At 38.8% G+C, this 20283-nt stretch overlaps 1 protein-coding gene across 2 annotated transcripts; it reads left to right on the top strand.

Annotated features, from left to right (window-relative positions):
* Nucleotides 1–4615: 4615 nt before the first annotated feature.
* Nucleotides 4616–18688, top strand: si:ch211-10a23.2 (Galectin-related protein A-like). Of its 2 annotated transcripts, none has more exons than XM_043697937.1 (4): nucleotides 4616–4939; nucleotides 5682–5770; nucleotides 15813–15987; nucleotides 18352–18688. In XM_043697937.1, the coding sequence occupies exons 1-4, from the start codon at nucleotides 4913–4915 to the stop codon at nucleotides 18493–18495; spliced, it is 435 nt and encodes a 144-aa protein (XP_043553872.1). In that variant the 5' UTR covers nucleotides 4616–4912; the 3' UTR covers nucleotides 18496–18688. The 2 variants fall into 2 exon arrangements, with proteins under 2 accessions (XP_043553872.1, XP_043553873.1); XM_043697938.1 differs by lacking the exon at nucleotides 4616–4939 and adding an exon at nucleotides 5365–5487.
* Nucleotides 18689–20283: the final 1595 nt, after the last annotated feature.

Here is a 20283-nt window from a genome sequence, read left to right as displayed (position 1 = left end):
GCAGATGGAGTTTAATTCAGATAAATGAGAGGTGCTGCATTTTGGGAAAGCAAATTTTAACAGGATTTATACACTTAATGGTAAGGTCCTAGGGAGTGTTGCTGAACAAAGAGACCTTGGAGTGCAGGTTCATAGCTCCCTGAAAGTGGAGTCGCAGGTAGATAGGATAGTGAAGAAGACGTTTGGTATGTTTTCCTTTCTTGGTCAGAGTATTGAGTCCAGGAGTTGGGAGGTCATGTTGCGGCTGTACAGGACATTGGTTAGGCCACTGTTGGAATATTGCGTGCAATTCTGGTCTCCTTTCTATCGGAAAGATGTTGTGAAAGTTGAAAGGGTTCAGAAAAGATTTACAAGGATCTTGCCACGGTTGGAGGATTTGAGCTATAGAGAGAGGCTGAACAGGCTGGCGCTGTTTTCCCTGGAGCGTTGGAGGCTGAGGGGTGACCTTATAGAGGTTTACAAAATTATGAGGGGCATGGATAGGATAAATAGACAAGGTCTTTTCCCTGGGATCAGGAAGTCCAGAACTAGAGGGCATAGGTTTAGGGTGAGAGGGGAAAGATATAAAAGAGACCTACAGTGCAACCTTTTCACGCAGAGGGTGGTACATGTATGGAATGAGCTGCCAGAGGATGTGGTGGAGGCTGGTACAATTGCAACATTTAAGAGGCATTTGGATGGGTATATGAATAGGAAGGGTTTGGAGGGATATGGGCCGGGTGCTGGCAGGTGGGACTAGATTGGGTTGGGATATCTGGTCGGCGGTGGACAGGTTGGACTGAAGGGTCTTATTCCATGCTGTACATCTCTATGACTCTGTTAGGACTACTGACCAAGATACATACCTCTGAGTAATCGTTTAACAGATTCAGAATTCCCTAATTTATGATTTTCCTTTGGAATGTAGGGATTACACAAGCTGTCATGCAACAAACCTAGGCATTTACGAACATCCTAAAAATATTAACAAGAGCCTCCTATTTTTTCACTTGTTTCCTTCAGGAATCTCATGTGTATCCCATCTGCTTCTGGTGACCTATAAATATTTAATACTTTCAAGTTTCTTCTTGCACATGCTTCATTGACCTCTGCATTTGTAACATTCCCCAAGACAGATTGACTGGACCTATAGTGTTGTGTGTGTAATTAATTGCCTCCACATGCCCTGACCCACACATTTAGAGTCATAGAGCCATAGAGAAGTACAGCACGGAAACAGACCCTTCTCTCCAAATTATTATTAAAGACCTTTATTGATTCATACATTAGCTAATTCATAGATGCAATTAATCTTTTAATACTTTATTTAATCTTTTAATACTTTGTTGGCTTGTACTTGGTTTCCCAGTGTTCCAGCCAGAATTTTTTTTACAACCAGCTTTGCTACACAGGATTTTGAAGAAATGTGCATCAGCTGAAGTTAAGATCCAATGTCCACAACTAATGTGGTATAGAGACCAAGGGATTGATGGTTCACAACTGGTCTCAGCTCATGATTATTCCATCTTTGTGGTCCCGATCTCTGTGACCAATATAGATTTTGTGCTTTCTTTCAAAACAATAGGCTGAAACCAACAAACAAATCCACAATGAGGTTTTTACAACATTATTTATGTTCAAACACTGCACTATTCCATTCTAAGAATGCTGTGTGGCAGTATGCCCAAGACAAATTTCATAGTGAGACCTATTCTAATTACATCATTGCTTATGTTGGAGTATAGGAATAAAACAGGGAATTATAAAATAATGAAGAGATAATTTATTTGGGGAAATGAGTGGAACAGCATTGCTTTGACTTTAAAAATGTTCAGTAACTTAAATGTTACAGTACAAATTATTAAGTACAATAATGACACAAGATGTATTTGCAAATGCAATGCAATCTGTTGTACATGTCTACTATTAAATGCAATCACCAATGCATGTTGTAGGTAATGTACACTCAGACATGTAGTTAATCAATTTTCAGTGGACTGTCAAATACACAGGTCTTTAATGCTGAAGTTATAATATAGTTGCCAATTTAAGACAGTTAATGCTGTAATACTGTTCACATGCATCCACCTAGATCATTCTGGCCAGATATTCTAATAATAATAACAAAACTGGAAGCTTTTGCCGTCAGTACTCCTTTGAGAATTACAACATTTTTGGAGCTTACACATATGTAATTAAATATTGATTCTGCCAAACAAAGAAACTAAACAATGATTCTATGCTTGTCCATAGCACCTGTGTTTGAAATTTCCTAAGTTGAAAATCATTCAGCAAACAGAACGCATGAGATTTTCACATTTTATGCTATAATTTTATTTTCCAGGTTCTGTCTTCAATTATACAAGAATAGTGGAACCACAACTGATGTTTCAATTTTATTATGAGCAGGGCAAAGTGTGTATGCACGCCCCAAGTCTATCTCAGATAAAACAGGGATTGAACTACATGCTGTTGTCATCATTATGAACTACATGTTCACTATTTAGGAAACTAAATTAACCTGCACATCACGGCTGAAATCACCTGAAAATGTTACCCCTTGTTCATGACGTGTACCTGGATTTTTGATAGCACTTGCCAAACATCCTGTCAGTCCTTGGAATGAATTCCTTTGTGATATAGAAAAAAATCCATGGTTTCTTAAATTAAAAAAAATACTTTGTTATATTGTGATATTTCAACCTTGAATGTGTATGTCCCCATCTGCATTCTGTAAAATCTATGAATATCTAAGAATAATAAATGCATTTTATTTGCTGGTTTTGTTGTCTGTGGAATTGCTTCACCCTGCTGGATTACTGTGATTGAACTCAGGGAAATCTGGACCTCATGCTAGATTAACATCATGAACGATGAAATACAGGCTCGAGATTATTCAGTTTGTGTGGGGAGCTTTCACTGAGGCAGAAAACTTTGCTGATGCCTACAAAATCAGGGCCATGTTTCATGAAGAAGTCTGTGTAGTTCAACAAGAGCAGAGTTCTGTTTCCTTAGTTACTGATTATGATTTTAAAGGATCCAAGGTGGTACAATGGGTAACCTAAGTATTTTTAAAAAGTGGCTTTGCACTGCACCACAGTTGTACTGCAATGTGACCGTAAATTGTACCAAAATCAGCTCCTGTCAGGGGTACCACATTGACGGAGCATTAATCATCCAGCACATATGAAACAATTTTGTGCGTAGTGTAGACAGTGATGTCCTGGTAATTTTCTGGACTGGGTTCAAATCCTATCATAGCTGTTGGAATTTAAATTTAATTCATAAATCTGGGATATGAAGCTAGTGTCAGTAATTGTGAGCATAAAAAAATCTGGTTCACTCAAACCTGTTTAAAGAAGGAAATCTGCCACCTTTACTCAGTCTGATCTACATGTAACCCCAGACTCACAGTGACGTCCTCTGAAATGGATTGGTTAGCCACTCAGTTCACGGGCAATTAGGATATGGGCAACAAATGTTGGCCTTGCCAGCAATACCCACAGATGGCTGCATAAACAAAATTGAAAAATATGTTGCTGGAAAAGCGCAGCAGGTCAGGCAGCATCCAAGGAGCAGGAGAATCGATGTTTCGGGCATAAGTCCTTCTTCAGGAATGGAGGAAGAGAGCTTCTTCAAGGAAGGCATCCTTGCAAGAGGATTCGCAGTAGGTTAAAATCAACTAGGAGAAGTGAGGACTGCAGATGCTGGAGATCAGAGCTGAAAAATGTGTTGCTGGAAAAACGCAGCAGGTCAGGCAGCATCCAAGGAGCAGGAGAATCGACGTTTCGGGCATAAGTTCCTGAAGAAGGGCTTATGCCCGAAATGTCGATTCTCCTGCTCCTTGGATGCTGCCTGACCTGCTGCGCTTTTCCAGCAACACATTTTTCAGCTCTGATCTCCAGCATCTGCAGTCCTCACTTTCACCTGCATAAACAAAATCCCAATTAATATTTAAATCAATCAAATAATGGCCACGAAATAAAATCTTCATAAGCTTGCCTAGCGTCCCCTTAAAGCATCTGCATTATTGGTTTCCTGTGTGTAGTACATTACTGCCAATATACAGGTGTATTATAAATCATGTTTAAGCTTACAAGACGCTTGATGAAAAGATATGCATATTTTTGAACTTTAGCTGTGTTATTTCACTGCTCAGACGATCCCAATTCACTACTTTGAGAAACAATAGTTATCTCAAGTAATATTAACTCCTCAATCAACATTATCATAAATAGATTATCTAGTAATTATCACATTGCGCGGAGTTTGTTGAGCGCAAATTACCTCCCGCGTTTTTTACAGTACGATATGTTGACTAGACTTAAAAATCGCTCTGTGATTATGCCAACGGTACAATATAAATGCAATGCTTGTATTTATTTTTTTTCTCTTGGAAGTTTGCAACAGATGTGTTACAGCAGGATTATTTTGATCTGGTCCTGGAGCAGCTCAGGGAAATCGAAGAATGGAACACAGGCCGCGCGGTGTTACTATGGTAACCATGCGCGTGAGGGCGGGACCGCTGACTAAGACCGCCCTGCGTGGTGACAATTGTGACCGAACCGAGGGCGAAAGGGCGGTGTTACTGTGGTGACGGTGCGGCGAGGGGGCGGGGCAGGCGCACGGCGACGGGGCAGGTGTCTCAAGAAGGGGCAAAGTCAAGTGGGCGGGTCCGTCCGTCCGCGTTACCGTGGTAACAGGTCGGTGGGGGCTTGGGCTGGGTAGAGAAGTAGGCCCCGCCCCGCTGGGTTACCATGGCAGCGGTGGCCTGTCCTGAGTGAGCGAGGATGGAGAAGTCAGGCGCGGCTCGGAGCGGAGCGGCTTTCAAATGGAGATAACCCTGTAAAACCCAGTCACCTCCACTACAGCTAGTGCAACTCATCCTGAACCTCAAACCCTTATCTATTAACCAAAAAAAACTACACAAAACATGGCGGGTAACGACAACTCATCATCTGTAAGTCTGAACAGCTTTTTTTTGAAAAAGTACACATTTAGACCAGAAAATGTGATCATTTTGACACGATTGTATATTTCCCTCTAGATCATCGTGCTGTTTTACATTGTTGCCTTTTACTGTTGTTAAAGTCAGCATGGAAAACCCATTTAGGTTAACTTGCTACACGTGCATTCGGATCAGCGATCGCAGCTTGTGCTGCTGAATCTAAATTTCCACTTGTACAAATGTTCTATTTGTTTTAGAAGAAACATCATCAAGGACGCGATGTAAAAACAAACACGTGTTTGTGCCAGTTTGGAAACTGCTTTCGATTGTGCTGAGTATAAACTGTATAGATAAACCTAGACTCGGTCATTTGAAAAAGTTGTGTCAAGTCAGCACAGTCGGTGTTGAGTTTGAGATCTGAACCAGCATCTCAAAGTGGAATGTGCAGAAAAGTTGAATTCTGTTCAGCTTTCTGTAATATTCAATTTAAAATGTTTAGAATGTACTTTTACAAGTGTCATGAATGAAGTGTATTTTGAGGGATGAAAAGGCATATATGGGTACAATTTTGCATATGTTGTGGGTTCATTCATAACTATAGAGTTGTCCCTTCAAATGACTATTTTATTTAGCTTTCATTCGCTTTTTCCATTTTATAGATCTTAAATAACTTCTAAAGTGGTTAAAATGTATTTTAATATCACTGAAGCTTAATCTAGTTTCTTTCATTTACACCATTGTTTTAATTTTACAGACAAAGCCCTTTGTGGGGGAGATCAAAAGTGGGTTGAAACCATCCATGAAGATGAGTATCACAGGAATGGTTCATTCACATCCCAACAGGTAGAGTGAGCTGGGACACCTCCTTTCACACGCGACTCTGGACTCGGGGTAATTTTCTTGTTTAGTGGTGCCCTGCAACTCAGCATTGCAACACAAACAGTATTGTATGCACCTCACACATTGGTTGTTTATCATTACAGTCCCAGAAGCAGTGCTCTCTTATCACACAGTTCCATACAAAGGAGTGGATACGTAGTTGGTTTATGCAACAAATGTTTAACCAGTTAAATATTAAACTTTTTTGATGGAACAGAATAGTAAAGGCACTGAAAACAACAGTGTTGTAAATAATGAATGAAGTCTGTCATAGTTAGAGAGTAGGAATGCAAATGATGTGAACATTAATACATTACACACTACACACACAGCCTTTGCTCACTGTTTTGTGAATAATTTTAGTTGCTCCTTAATGGGTTTTATCTTTGGCTGCAAAAGTTAAATTTGAGACCCAGCCACATTTGGTTGCAATTCCCCACCAGTCCCAGTGGAACTAAGCAGGAATGTTTTCAGGGCAACAAACTTTGAGGCATGTCAGAGGTCATCATTTAAGGAGCAAAAATGAGCATTTTACTTCTAACAGTTTATCATTTGATGCACACGTTGGGCTGGGTTTTGTCATGTATTGGAAAATTGGCTGGGAGGTAGAAGGGCTGATAAAATGGTAGCAGAATGCATTTGGAGGGAATCAGTACCTTCTCATATTGAGAATGATAGTGATGCAGTGAAATGCTGAATTGCCAGTTATAGGCTACCTCTGCCCTCTTCTCCATCCACATACATTTTCCCAGCTTGTTAACCAGCACTGCTGTCTCATAGGAAGTTAGTAGTGTAAAAATCTGGCAGCCTCTCAGCAGTCGAGCCTCTTTTGTAGACACGCAGCCAAGAGAAGGCTCTCCTCACTGGTGCTCCCTTCATCTCTTCACGGATACTCGATAGAAAATGCACACACCTACCAACCTCTTCTCGAATTACAAAGGCCTGCTTGTTGGGCTCTAGCACTGTAATAAGAAATGAGAGTGTGGTTTTGGAAAAGCACAGTAGATCAGGCAGCATCTGGGAAGCAGGATAATTGATGTTTTGGGCATAAGTGCTTCATGAGGAATGCCTGATGAAGGGCTTATGGCTGAAACCTTGATTCAACTCTGATCTCCAGCATTTGCAGTCCTCACTTCCTCCAGCCTACTCGGACTTTGAAGACATCTCATCACAGAGGGGTTCCTCCTCTTGCTCCAGCCTAAGCAGTGGCCACCATTTAAGTGGAGATGCTGCTGAGGTTGCAGTGCCACGCTCAATATCAGTAAAATGTTACACGGCCCCATTACCCATTCACAAGGGCTACTTATCTTCTGAGAAAATATCACCTGTTATTATTGTTGCTATTGTATTAAGGAATATAGATGAATTTTCTAGTATCATTCCAGAGAACAGCAGCAGGTGACAAGATAGATGCACTTATTTAAACTTACGTCCTCTGTCCCAACAGGACAATGGATGGCAAGTCTCCACCTCCAACCTGAGTCCATAGAAATCTCTCTGATGTTCTGCTCTTTAAAGTTCTTTTTAAATGTACTTTGTCAGGTCTTCTTTGGCTGGCCCAGTCTTGTTGTCACATCTGGTGATGTCCACTGAACTACTATTCCGGCAAGCCATAATGTTCAGGAGAATAAATATGTGTCCTGCTCGTTTCAATCACTTCTCTAACATATTGTTAACATATTGTTTTTCCGTGTAATGGAAAACTTCAGTAAGCAATACTAGTGTTAGGTATCCAAGTCATGTGACACCTTTTACTGTTCACTTCTGTGTCTCACTGGCATAGGTTATTGTTCATATGACAGCAGACATATAGAGTCACAGCCTCATGGACATGTTGATGGTTGGGATTCCCACACTGATCAGATGCTGCATTGATGACTCGTACAAATAGAGTCATAGAGATGTACAGCATGGAAACAGACCCTTCGGTCCAACCCGTCCATGCTGACCAGATATCCCAACCCACTCTAGTCCCACCTGCCAGCACCCGGCCATATCCCTCCAACTCTTGGAGATGTTGCTTCCTAGGTTAGAGACTGCTGAATGTTATGCAGGCATCGGCAAACATCTCCATTTTGACCTTAAGATGGAGAGAAGGTCATTGATGAAGCGGCTTAATATGGTTGGGCTAAGGCAGTAAGACATTATCGATGATTCAGGAGCAACAGGAAGATGAATGGAACACTTACGGATATCCTAAACCATCTCACCCCTAACTTCACATTTGAATTGGATGACCATACCACATCTTAGCAGTTGAACATTGACCTGCTTCTTCTATCAGTCAATTCCTGTATAATCATCTAGACGTCAACCTTGGAGAAGTTGGCGAATCAGAGGTATACAGAACCATCAAGAGCCTGAAGAGTAGCAAAACACTGGTATCAATAAGTTTCAGAACCAAGGCAAGAACACTGCATTAATGCAATGCACAGACATGTTCAGTAAATCTGGACTTTGGAGGATGTCCTGGATGACTGGAGATAAACAGAAATTGTCAACATGTCCACTAAAGGGAACCTCAACAATTGAAATCACTGGAGGGACATAGCATTGCTGTCGGTACCTGGCAAGGTCTTCAGCACAGTGCTCCTCGATAAATTAAAGCAGAAGTAGACAGTAGCCGATGTGAGTAATAGGCAGATCATGTTCTGAGCAGCCCTTTACACTCAGGAACAGTTTGGAACAGAGCCTAAACTATCAGAATCCACTTGTTATCAACTCTTATTTCAAGAAGGCTTTCATTAGTGTTCATTGCCAGTCCGTGGTATATCACAATACAGTACAACATCCTGGAATTGTATACACACTGCAACAATTACAAAAAAAAAGAAACTTGCAAGGGGTAACAATCAATGTTTCTTTTTAGAAAAATGTTGGTGTTAGACTATAAGACTGTAAGACATAGGAGCAGAAGTTAGGCCATTGAGCCCATCAAGTCTGCCCTGCCATTCAATATGGCTGATAAGTTTCTCAACCCCATTCTCCTGCTTTCTCCATGTAACCCTTGATAATCAAGAACCTGTCCATCTCAGTCTTAAATATACTCAATGACCTGGCCTCCACAGCCTTCTGTGGCAATGAATTCCACAGATTCACCACCCTCTGGTTGAAGACATTTCTCCTTCTCTCTATTCCTTTACTCTAAGGCTATGCCTTCAGGACCTAGTCTCTCATACCAATAAAATCATCTTTTGAACATCTACTCTGTCCAGACTATTCAGTATCTATATGCTCAGGAGCTTTATGGGCCTCTTAAAAATGTAGTGGCAATATTATAAGTACAAAAAGAAGTGCTGGACATGTTAAATTATTTTGAATCATTTTGCATCAATATCTACAGTAGAGGAAGAAAATTCTATGTCAGGAAATTTGGAAGAATAAAAAGAAAAGGAACTCAATATAATTGATGCAAGCAAAATTACAGAAATAAAGAAAAGGAGTGTCCCATCCCAAGAACAGATGGGTTTTTTAGGAAGTACATAAGAACCTTGTTGATACATTGTCATCTTCTGATGTTTATTTGATTCAGGAACTGTTTCTTGAATTTGGGAAATTTAACATCATTCTGCTATTTGAGGAAGGTAATGGGGAAACCAGGTAATTAATCCCAGTTAAATGTTGTCAGGATATAATTAAGGATAGAATGACTGAGTAGCTAGGACATTTTAAACTAATCAGAAAACCTGCATGCACTTGTCAGGAACAGATCATGTTTGATGAAGTTCATTAAACTTCTTTCATAACTGTGACTAAATTAGAGTACAGGGGAATGCTTGTGCATGTTATGTCAGCTAAATGTACTTATATAAGTTGTGTGATAAAGTCACTCAGAAGAGATCTGATTAAAACTTGAAGCTAATAAATTATTAGCTGGGAACAGAGCAGGGATGATTTGAAGAATGTGACTAATGGGGTTCACAAAGATGAGGCCTCAATTGTTCACCATATTGATTTATCTCTTACATGATGAAGATAGAGCCACATATTAAACAATGTGATGGAAGCATAACATTATTGAGATGTTGAAAGATTTAATAAATGGGTAAAACTGTGGCAAAGGGATTCCATAATGGGTAAGTGTGTGCTGATCTCCTTTGTATCTAAAAAGGATAGACATCTTCTAAATGGTGAAAATCTCAAAATATATGAAGTCCAGAGAGACTTTTATGCTTCCCATGAACAAAGATTTATAAAATTCCCTGAACAGCTACAAATAAAAAACAAAAAGAGTAAAAGAATGTTGGCCTGTATATCTCAAGGGTTTGAATACAAGGGATAGAAGTCATGACTCAGCCACATAAAAAAAACTCTAGTTAGAGCACACTAGAGTAAGGACATGTGGCCTTGGAGAGAGTATAGCATAGGTTTACCAAACAACACCTGAGCTCCAAATTTACACAAACAGTATACTGCTTGTAATTTACAGCTAAGAAGCAATTTTAAATCAAGACATTAAGGAACTGATAGGCTGGCTCTGACTCTGGGACTAGCAGTCATATTCTACAAATCGGAGTCAACCTTTACTGGAATGATTTTAGGAAAACATATACACAGAAAAGTAAAAGTTTTGAATTTGTCTTTAAAACAGCATTTTATTCTCAATCAATCAGTCTTTAATTTTAACAAAAGTCGTAGAGGATGGAAACAGACCCTTTGGTCCAACTCGTCCATTCTGACCAAGTTTCCCAAATTAAACTAGCCCCACTTGCCCGAATTGGGCCATATCCCTCTAAACATTTCCTATTCATGTACCTGACCAAAAGTCTTTTAAATGTTGTGACCATACCTACATCTACCACTTCCTCTGGGAGTTCATTTCACATACGAAACACCCCCTGTGTGAAAAAATTGCCCCTCAGGTGCCTTTTAAAATCTTTTTCTCACTTAAAGAATATTCCTCCTAATTTTGAACCTGCCCACCTTAGTGGAAAGACCGTTGCTATTCACCTCATGATTTCATAAACCTCTAATGTCACCCTGCAACCTCTTACGCTCCAGTGAAAAAAACATCCCAGCCTATCTAGCCTCCTTATAACTTAAGTGCTCCAATCCCATTAACATCCTTGTAGATCTTTTCTGCACCCTCTCCAATCTAATAATATCCTTCCAATAGCAGGGCAGACCAAAACTGCACATAGTACTCCAAAAATAGCCTCACCAACATCCTGTACAACCTCAACATGATGACCCAACTCCAATGGTCTGAGCAATGATGGGGCAATGGTGAGTATGTGGAGTTAGGTCACATTGTGGTCTCATTGAATGACAAAACAGCTTGAAGACAACTCAGCTACTTCAGTTCATGTGATCCCCAAACTGGACCATGGGTGAGGAAAGCCTCCTCAGCAAGATCTCATTGGATGAGATAGAAAGGGAAGGTGGTTGATAGTTTTAGATGCACCTTATGACATTAACTCTAGAGGAGCATGACTGATGGGAAAAGCAGTTGTTGATAGAAATGAGAAAGTCGGGTGGTCACTGAAGGAAAGACCTGGTTATGCATGACGTTGAAAATATAGCATTCGCAAACAGAGTGAGAGAGTAAACCAGTCCAGTAGAAAAGGAGAAACTAAGGTAGTAAAAAAAGTATGGAGTTTACAGAGAAGTAATAAATTGTAAAAAAATAAGCAATAATAAATTGAAAAAATCTTAAGAGGAGGCAGTATTTACATGTGAGATTGGAGTTCTTGGCACAGGAAGAATTAGCATTCCTGATTCTTTAGTAAACATGTCACAGTTTACTTTCTCATGGCTCTGGGGAAAAGGATAGTTCAGCACAAGAAAGCAAACATTCCCAAGACTTAATCATGAACTATTTATATACTGGTGGTTCATCTTTAATCAAAAACATATGAATCCTTTATTTCTTATCTACAACAATGGTCAGCAGCCCAAATTCTCACAGGTTATGTACGTGTACCAACATTTTAAGAGAAAAAGGTTGCATTCATCTTTTGAGCCCACATACACATAACAAGTACAGGCACTTTCTCTTATCTGTCTTATATATTGTAGTGGCTAAGGTTAAAATTGTTTACATTAAATAAAAATGAAGGCAGTGGAGTACAGTTGGAGATAAACAAAGACCTCAAGTCTCTACATTTATAGTTGGATTTGTTGGTCAACAGGAAGGAGTAATACCTTTTATAGTGCTATTTAGTTGTTCAAGCATTTCAAAACAACAACATGAGACCTTAGCAGTAAAGAAACCTGGTACTTTGGGGGAAAATAAAGGGATGAAATGTTAACTTAATGTAGTTTATCACATTACTCAACTTTCATTTTCAAAGTATTTCTTTTAAAAGTTACTGATCAGACAACACATCAATACCCCATGCCCCTTTTACTGTGACATAATTCCATAGTTATGGTTTTGGTAGCTTGTTAAATTAGGTATTGTTTAGATGATATAAATAGTTAACAAAACTGAAATAGATTCTATTCCCAGCTGACACCCAATACATGATTTTCCATCTGGCAGTGGCTTAATAATGCTCAGTAGTGGGAGCCCTGGGTTATTTTTCTTATTACTGAGGCTTATTTTAGCAGCATTAACACCCCCTTGCCTGAGTTCAACTAACTCAGTCTAGTTAAGGATGTTTTATTTTCTTTCGGGTCACTGAATTAAACATTACTTGAAACAGTACAGGTATGGTTTCTATCAACTTCAGTATGAACATTAAATACTTTTTAGAAATTTTGTTCTGGTTTTGCAAGGCAGTTGATGTCAATTGGAAGCCAATGTATTCTCCCCTAGATCAAGATAATTAGACCAGAAGTAGAAATTAAATATGACACTGTTTAGATGAAAGTGTAATGTCTCAATGTTTCAGTCTCAACCCTCAATTACATTCAAATCTAAACATTCTTCCTCAGATTTAATCTATTCAGTAATCAATTCTTTCACATCCCAAACAGAGACAAACACAGTATTTTTTTTAATGTTCCAAATATAATTTTTTTAAACTAACCTCCTCTTTATACAATGAACTTTATCTGCATAAGGACAGATTTGCCAACTGTTTCTGTGTTTATTTCTGTCTCGTGTCACCTCTCAGTACAGGATGGACAGAACAAGGGACCCTGGCATGTTCCATCAATAAGGGCATGTTGTTTAAAGTATTAAACACAATTTAAAGTGCTCTCATTTCACATAAAAGTCTGGAAATCTTGCCATTTTGAGGATCTTATTATTGAGGATCACATGCAAGCTGTCACATCATATCCCAGGATACCAACAAGCAATGACAGTAAACAATTGGCTCAAGTGATTGTTTTAACCAATCTACATTGCCACAAAATCAAACATCTTAATGATCTTTAAAAAGAGCAGAGGAAGTCTGTCAGGCATCCCTTGTTTAATTTAAGGAATTGAATGTTACATTTTTATAAAAATACCTTAATGCAGAAAGTCGTTAAGTAATCACTTATTATTAACAGGTTATAAATCTGCAGCTGAGAGGCCAAATATGGCAAATGTTGCAAGTACTGTACTTGAAAAATTCAACAGAATGGAAAGCAAACATTAGCATGAGGCCAGCTCACATCTGTTGCTCTGCTGGAGGATTTTTCAGTACTGCAATATTTTCCTAAACATCCACTTTATGAATCCATTCTTCAGGTATGGATGTTGTTGCCAGACCAGCGCTGAAAGCCTATTCCTATTTGCCCTTGAGCGGGTATTGATGAACTGCCTTCCTGAACTCCATATGGTGCAGGTGCAGCTATTGCAATATTTGAGTGTTCCAGATTTTGACTTAGTAACAGTGAAAAAAATAGTTTCAAGTCAGGGTGTTATGTGACATGGAGGGGAACTTCTAGACGATCTTGTCTGCTGTCCTTGTATCTCCAGGTGGTCGAGGTTCTATACGCTGCTGTTTAAGTATCCTTGGCAGTTTTGCTGCTACATACCACACTACTGTCATTGTGTGTGGGTGGTAGAGGGAGTGAATGTTTAAGATTGTGGATAGAGCACAAATCATGTGCTCTGCTTTGCTCTGGATGTTGTTGGCCCTGTTGAATTAGAGCTGCCCTCATCCAGGCAAGTGGAGAGTATTCCATCATATTCCTAACTACATGTGGAGCACCATTAGTCAAATGGTGTCATCTGCAATTCCCTTATGCAAAACCTCCAAACTTTCTTTTATGTTCAGCTCCTGCTTCCACATGATTTATTTATAACTAAGGATCCTATGGCGTTGCAATTCCCTCCATGCAGTTGCAATTTTGCAACAGAATTCAGGCCATAAAGCCTTTCTGAATGAGCTTAGATGAAACATTTAGTGGTAGCAGGTGATGTGCCTTCAACATAATGAGGAATTTATGGTTGAGGTGTCCAGAAATAAGAACTTCATTGACTCGGTCTCAAAATGCTGCAACTTCTGGGGAAAAAAAAGTAGCAAGGAGATAGATAAGTTGCTCCTCATCTGAAAATTATATTCTGATACTTTCACTTATTGATTCTATCTTGTGGCAGTGGGGTGCTAATTATTCCGGCATGTAAAAATCCTTTTCCAATGAGAGCACTGAACTTTGTTATAATGGAAACTCCTTCTAACTCCCTTATGCACCACCCACAAAGTTTTCTTTCTATTCATCTCCTGCTTCTACATAAATTTTTAAAAATTAGGAAACCTATGACCTATTAATTTCCTATTTTTTCAGCTGAAACTACATCCTTTGGAACTGACCTGAACAACCCAGTTTGAATAATGTTCAGTTTAACCATTCAAAGAAAGAATTATAAAATTTAGGCATTTACTTTCTACCTCTACAGCAATAGTATCTTCGGATAACTTAGACCTCTGCCTAATATGAGGTGAATATAAAAGATGCCACAGCATTACTGGTAGAAGAGCAAGGCCCATCTCCCATTTTCTAGACCATATTTATTAGCTAATGTTACCAAAGAAGATTATTTAGTCATCTCTCCAATTTTGTGATCGTGCAATACGCATATTGGCTAGTTGCAATTTAAAAGTCATTCTATTGGTTACAAAGCACATTAATGAACATGTGAAGACAAGTGTTTCTTTTTAGTACACATGAATTAAGTTTTAGTATTCAACATAAATTTCTAGAAGTGTTGCTTCTTTTTCCATGAGAAACATTTTCCCAAAAAGTGTGTGTCAAGCTTGTTTCAGATGCTCAAACCACTATTGAAATTCCACCTCCCTTTCTTTGTTGTCTTATGTTCATTATTTTCAAGTGGGGGTGATGAAGGTGCCTATAATGGTATTTTGGTAATTTTTACTAATGAATGTGGTTAAAATCATACACCTTCCCAGGTGATCTGGTAACACAGACCTAAAGGTGATTGGAAAACAATTCATAAGGTGACAGAGAAATTCATGCAGTGAGATGAGATGTTTGCAATGTGCTGCCTCAATGGCTGGATACAATAAAAATCTTTTGAAAGGAAATTGATAAATGAAGAAAATAAGTTTAGACCTGAGTTCAGCATGATGGACTGAATGACTTCCTTCCCTGCTGCATCATTCTATGGTTACTTTCAAATAGGAATTTTCTTCCATTTTGATTCTGGAGTCACACCATTAGAATGCTGAATACCTAGCTGATGATTTTCTGGTATCATGGAAACAGGTCATTTTCAGTTTTACACCTTACAGCCGTAACTTAAATACTAAAGAATATATATGAGCTATAACTGACACGATGGGAAAGAAACATTTTGTCAGGATTTTCACCATCTCCAAGAGCAGTTAAAAGGATACCTGGCATGTGCGATCTAGATCATTATGGTTGAAGTATATCACAGTTAAACACCTGCTGACATCTCTATCAAGAATTGCATATGTATTGTTGCTTAGGTGAGGTACCTAAGAATTGTTTGCAATTTTGGCTTAATAATCTAACGTAACTTGCTGCTTCAATCAGGAGTACAAGGAGAAAGTGAGTCATAAAACAAGATAAACTTTACAAATGTGATGTTTTTATCCCTGATCACATGGACTCAATGTTTGCACTTGTGATTATCTAACAGCTTTGAACTAAGTCTCATCGGCAACCCTTCAGAACCAGATACAGACGTGGGCCTTGAAGTGACTGTTAACTTCAGGGATCGCTCAGTTGTACGGAATGCCAAAGTTTCAGGCAAATGGGGGAAAGAAGAGAAAAACATACCGTACTTCCCTTTCACGCCAATGCAGCACTTCAAGGTAAGTTGGGATGTCAAACGATGTAAAGATTGTGCCATCTTTGTGTAGTTTCTGAAGGAAATGTCAAAAAAAGCCGTTTGTGTAAAAGTGAATAGCTATAAAATCAACCTAGTGAGCTTAATATAATTTTTTTATAGTAATTTAAATTATATCTAGGCCAAATATAACAACACGTAAACTCTTATAGTTCATTTCTACCAAAAAAGCAGTGAATAATTTTTTTTAAAAAAGACACAATTACAATGATCCCTGAGTTTTGGGATGTTTAACAAGTGCATGCCACATTCAGACCTAATCCTTTGATTGTGTAGTTTTAATGGGTCAGAATAGCAGTAAGAGCACAACTGGCATCTCTGTCCATTGGTCCATAAAGAGGATAAAAACAAATAGCCACACTGGATTGTTTATTCGATCTTTGCAGGCTGTTCATTAGTGCTATAGATTAGACACTTATCATTTAAACTCTGCCACCTGGATTCCAAACTGATGGAGTTGAATGTTTGTTTGTGGAAAGTGCAGGAGTGTGGGATTAATTGGAGAATTCTTTCTAACAGCCAGGACAGGCACAATGGACTGAGTGGCCCCTTTCTGTATTGTAGAACTGTATAAAGTAAATGTGAAAGTAAAGGATGGGTGAGGCTGACACGAATCAATCACAATAGTGTACTATTTGCACTTAAGTATATACATCATTGTAACTATAGAAGCTTGAGATACTTGGATTATAGGTGAATATAAACAGCAGGATGATATAGCAGAAATGAGAGATCAAATATGACTGCTTGATCTTCACCTTAGTTAAATGAGCTCATGCTAATATTGTGGTTGGCGTGAGATCATCCAACCATATGGTCAAAACTCTACGTCTGTCCCTTGCAACACGATGGCTGTACATACACCAGAAGAACTGCTGCAGTTTAAAATGGTGCTACCTCAAAATCAAATAAGGTTGAGGGTCAACTGCTGACCTTGACACAATGCCCATAGCCTCTAAACGAAAAGGTTCATAGAACATGGAACTGCGCAGCACAGGAACAGGTCTCTCAGCCCACGATATGCTGAACATGATGCTAAATTAAACTAATCCCTTCTACATGCCCTTGGTCCATATCTCTCCATTCTTTCAATTCCAAATAATTTTACAGATTCTTCAATTCTTTAGCCATGCCTCAAAAATCTGCATCCATATATAAGTAAGTTCATTATCTTGAATTCAGTTCAATTTCTGCTCATATGTGGTACCTTTGCAATGACAAATCATTCTCGGAGTCTGCCAATAGCATCAGAATGAATGCCACAGTCCACTTCGTTACCCTCCATCTGCATTTCATAGTGAAACCATTTCCAGTAAGAGAGATGCATACAGTTGAATGATTGATTGTTCTGTGTATGATTGTAAATAACTGGCAATGCAATTAAACTGTAAATCCAGCTTTGGTTTCCTATGCTTTGATAAACAAGAGTGAATGTTTCACTTTGTGATGATGCCAAATATCAATAATCCTATATAGTACACATTATTGATAGCAGACTATGTTAGTGCTTTGATTTTGTTCCTTGAACCAAGACACCTTTTCATGAGCACTCGGGCTTTAAACCAAAATCTATTGAAGTACATTTTGGAAAGAGTGGCGACATGAATGAAGTCATATAATTTTAAATGGAGTGCAGGAACAAAGTGACCTGGTGGCGGGTTCATTTACGCAAACAGTTGAAGTTGCAGGACAAATTCAGAAAGCTGTTTTTAAAATAAGCAGAATTTATTAGTCTAGGTGAGTTCAAAAGTGAGAAATTTATACTAAAATTTATACATTTGTTAAACCTAGCTGGAGTTTCATGGCCTATTCTGGGCTTCACTCTTCAAGTGGGATGTCAAGGCCTTAGGATATAGACGAGATTTACTAGGATACAGTGATCAAGACATTCAGATATCTGGAGAGAAGACTGAAGCTGACATTATTCTTAGAATACATAAGGTTAAGATTTAACAGAGGTGTTCAAGACCATGAAGTGCTTTGAGCGAGGAGAAAATGTTTTCACTGACTGGAAACCGTACTCTAGATTTAAGTTCTTCATCAGAAGTACCTTTTGATAAAAAGGGACTTTTTTATTTCCTAAAGCACATTAAATTATGGTGATCTGGAATATACTAACTGAAGTAATAAAACCAGATTCACAAGTAACTCTTTAAAATGATTGTGATATTTGGGAAAAATAATTGTAAAACTAAAGGGGAAGAGGAAGCGAGTGGAGCTGATTGGAAAACTATCACTAGCACAGGTTTGATGTTTGAAATTACCACCTTCTGTTTCACATGTTCCATAATTTGCACAATTTGTGACATTTCAATTTATTTAACTTTAGATGGAAATCCTATGTGAACACCAGCAATTCCGGGTTCAAGTGGATGGACAAAGGCTGTTTGATTTTACGCATCGCATCCAACAGCTACAAAAACTAACTGCTTTAAAAATTACAGGCGATGTTCGACTGACAAAAGTAGTTTAATCTTAGTAATAAAAGTTCTCAAGAGAAGACAACCAAAAATGTGTGGTTCCCCCAGCTTCTATATTTCAAGTTCAAGTCTGCAGACTGATCCTGCACCAACTGGCTTTCTAAGCAGCAGAATAATTTCTTTTTGCAAACGTGGGAAAAGTGTACTTTCCAAAAAACAATAAAAATCAACAACATTTGTTCAGGACTGTCCAGTGCTCTCAAGTTTTTCAAAAATTAAATTTGACCTTTCCAGTGTGCCAGGAAAAAGTGAAGACTGCAGATGCTGGAGATCAGAGTCAAAACGTTTGGCACTGATGAAGGGCTTATGCCTAAAACGTCGATTCTCCTGCTGCTCGAGTGCTGCCTGACCTATGCATCTCCAGCACCACACATTACAGTGTACCAGCAAACTAGCCCAAGTTAGACCACCTTCATTTCTGTAATTAAATATTCCTGATGTTTTGAGGTTCGCCTGCATTTGCCTTTGTTCACATGGAGATTGTAAACAATCAGTTTTCCCATTGGTTTAATGATGCTTTTCAGTGTCCAATTATTTGGCGTATATCAGATAACTCTTACATATATCCTTTATTATACTGTACATCTCAGACAGCTGCCAATAAATTGGGCAATGCCGCTAAATGTTATTTTTGTAGGTCCTGCTTAGACATTAAGTGGGCTGGCTAGCTTGGAGGTTTAAGCACATGTCAGTGCCTTGAAATCCAAACCCTGTCCCCCACCAGGTGCTTCTTGAACTCCTGCTACTAAGGTAAACTTCTTGCTGAGCTGGATACGGTTTTAAACTTTAGGAAGTGCTTTCTTTCTCATTGAGTTTAAATATGATCCAACCTAAAAGCAACAAATTGAGTTGTCACTTCCAAGCAACTTTTATAAATGAGAGAATGTACTTCCAACTGATTTAGCGTATCCTCCCACAGAAACCAGATGGTTTCAGAGTTTTCATCTCAATAGAGTCATTAGATTCATTAGGTTTCAACACAAACCGCTGAATTACCCTTTCTGGCTGAGTTCTTCTGCACTTCATTTTGTCCAAAATTATACTTTATTCATAAAATTTGTACAAGTTCATTACAAAGTTTGACCTTTTACATAATGTGAAATACCAGTTTCTTTCAATACAATACTTGAAGTGCCTCATTACACTTGTCATTACAGGTCATATTTACAAATAATATTTATATTTCACCTCAGACATTCTCTGGTGCATATAACCTGGGAGTTTTTTTAAAAAAAAACAAAGTTTACAGCCACTCAGTATACCATAGCAGGAATGCCATAGACAATGGCTTTTCATCATTGCAACTTTTCAATGCTGTTAACAATCAAGCTGCTCAGACTGGCACATAACCATGTCCAGTAGTAGAAAGTGAGGACTGCAGATGCTGGAGATCAGAGGTGAGAGTGTGGTGCTGGAAAAGCACAGCAGTTCCGGCAGCATCTATGGAGCAGGAGAATCCATGTTTTGGACATAAATTTTAGGATATCCTCAACATGGACCTGGTTATGTCGAGAGTATTGTGCTGGAAAAGCACAGCAGATCAGGCAGCATCCGAGGAGCAGGAGAATTGACATTTCGGACATAAGCCCTTCATCAGGAATGCCTGAAGGGCTTATGTCCAAAACATGGATTCTCCTGCTCCACAGATGCTGCCTGAACTTCTGTGCTTTTCCAGCACCACACTCTCTCACCTCTGATCTCCAGCATCTGCAGTCCTCACTTTCTACTACTGGACATGGTTATGTGCCAGTCTGAGCAGCTTGATTGTTAACAGCATTTTT

Source organism: Chiloscyllium plagiosum, chromosome 10 (genome assembly GCF_004010195.1).
Source record: "Chiloscyllium plagiosum isolate BGI_BamShark_2017 chromosome 10, ASM401019v2, whole genome shotgun sequence".
In the NCBI taxonomy this organism is placed as follows: Eukaryota; Metazoa; Chordata; class Chondrichthyes; order Orectolobiformes; family Hemiscylliidae; genus Chiloscyllium; species Chiloscyllium plagiosum.
Note: the sequence above shows the minus strand (reverse complement) of the source record. Positions and strands in the feature narration are given on the sequence as shown.

Excerpts from the sequence above, each read along its gene's own strand:
- si:ch211-10a23.2 (XM_043697937.1), top strand. The coding sequence starts at position 4,913 with ATGGCGGGTAACGACAACTCATCATCT. Across the intron at positions 5,771-15,812 it reads GTTCATTCACATCCCAACAG|CTTTGAACTAAGTCTCATCG; the intron begins GTAGAGTGAGCT and ends ATTATCTAACAG. Across the intron at positions 15,988-18,351 it reads CGCCAATGCAGCACTTCAAG|ATGGAAATCCTATGTGAACA; the intron begins GTAAGTTGGGAT and ends ATTTAACTTTAG.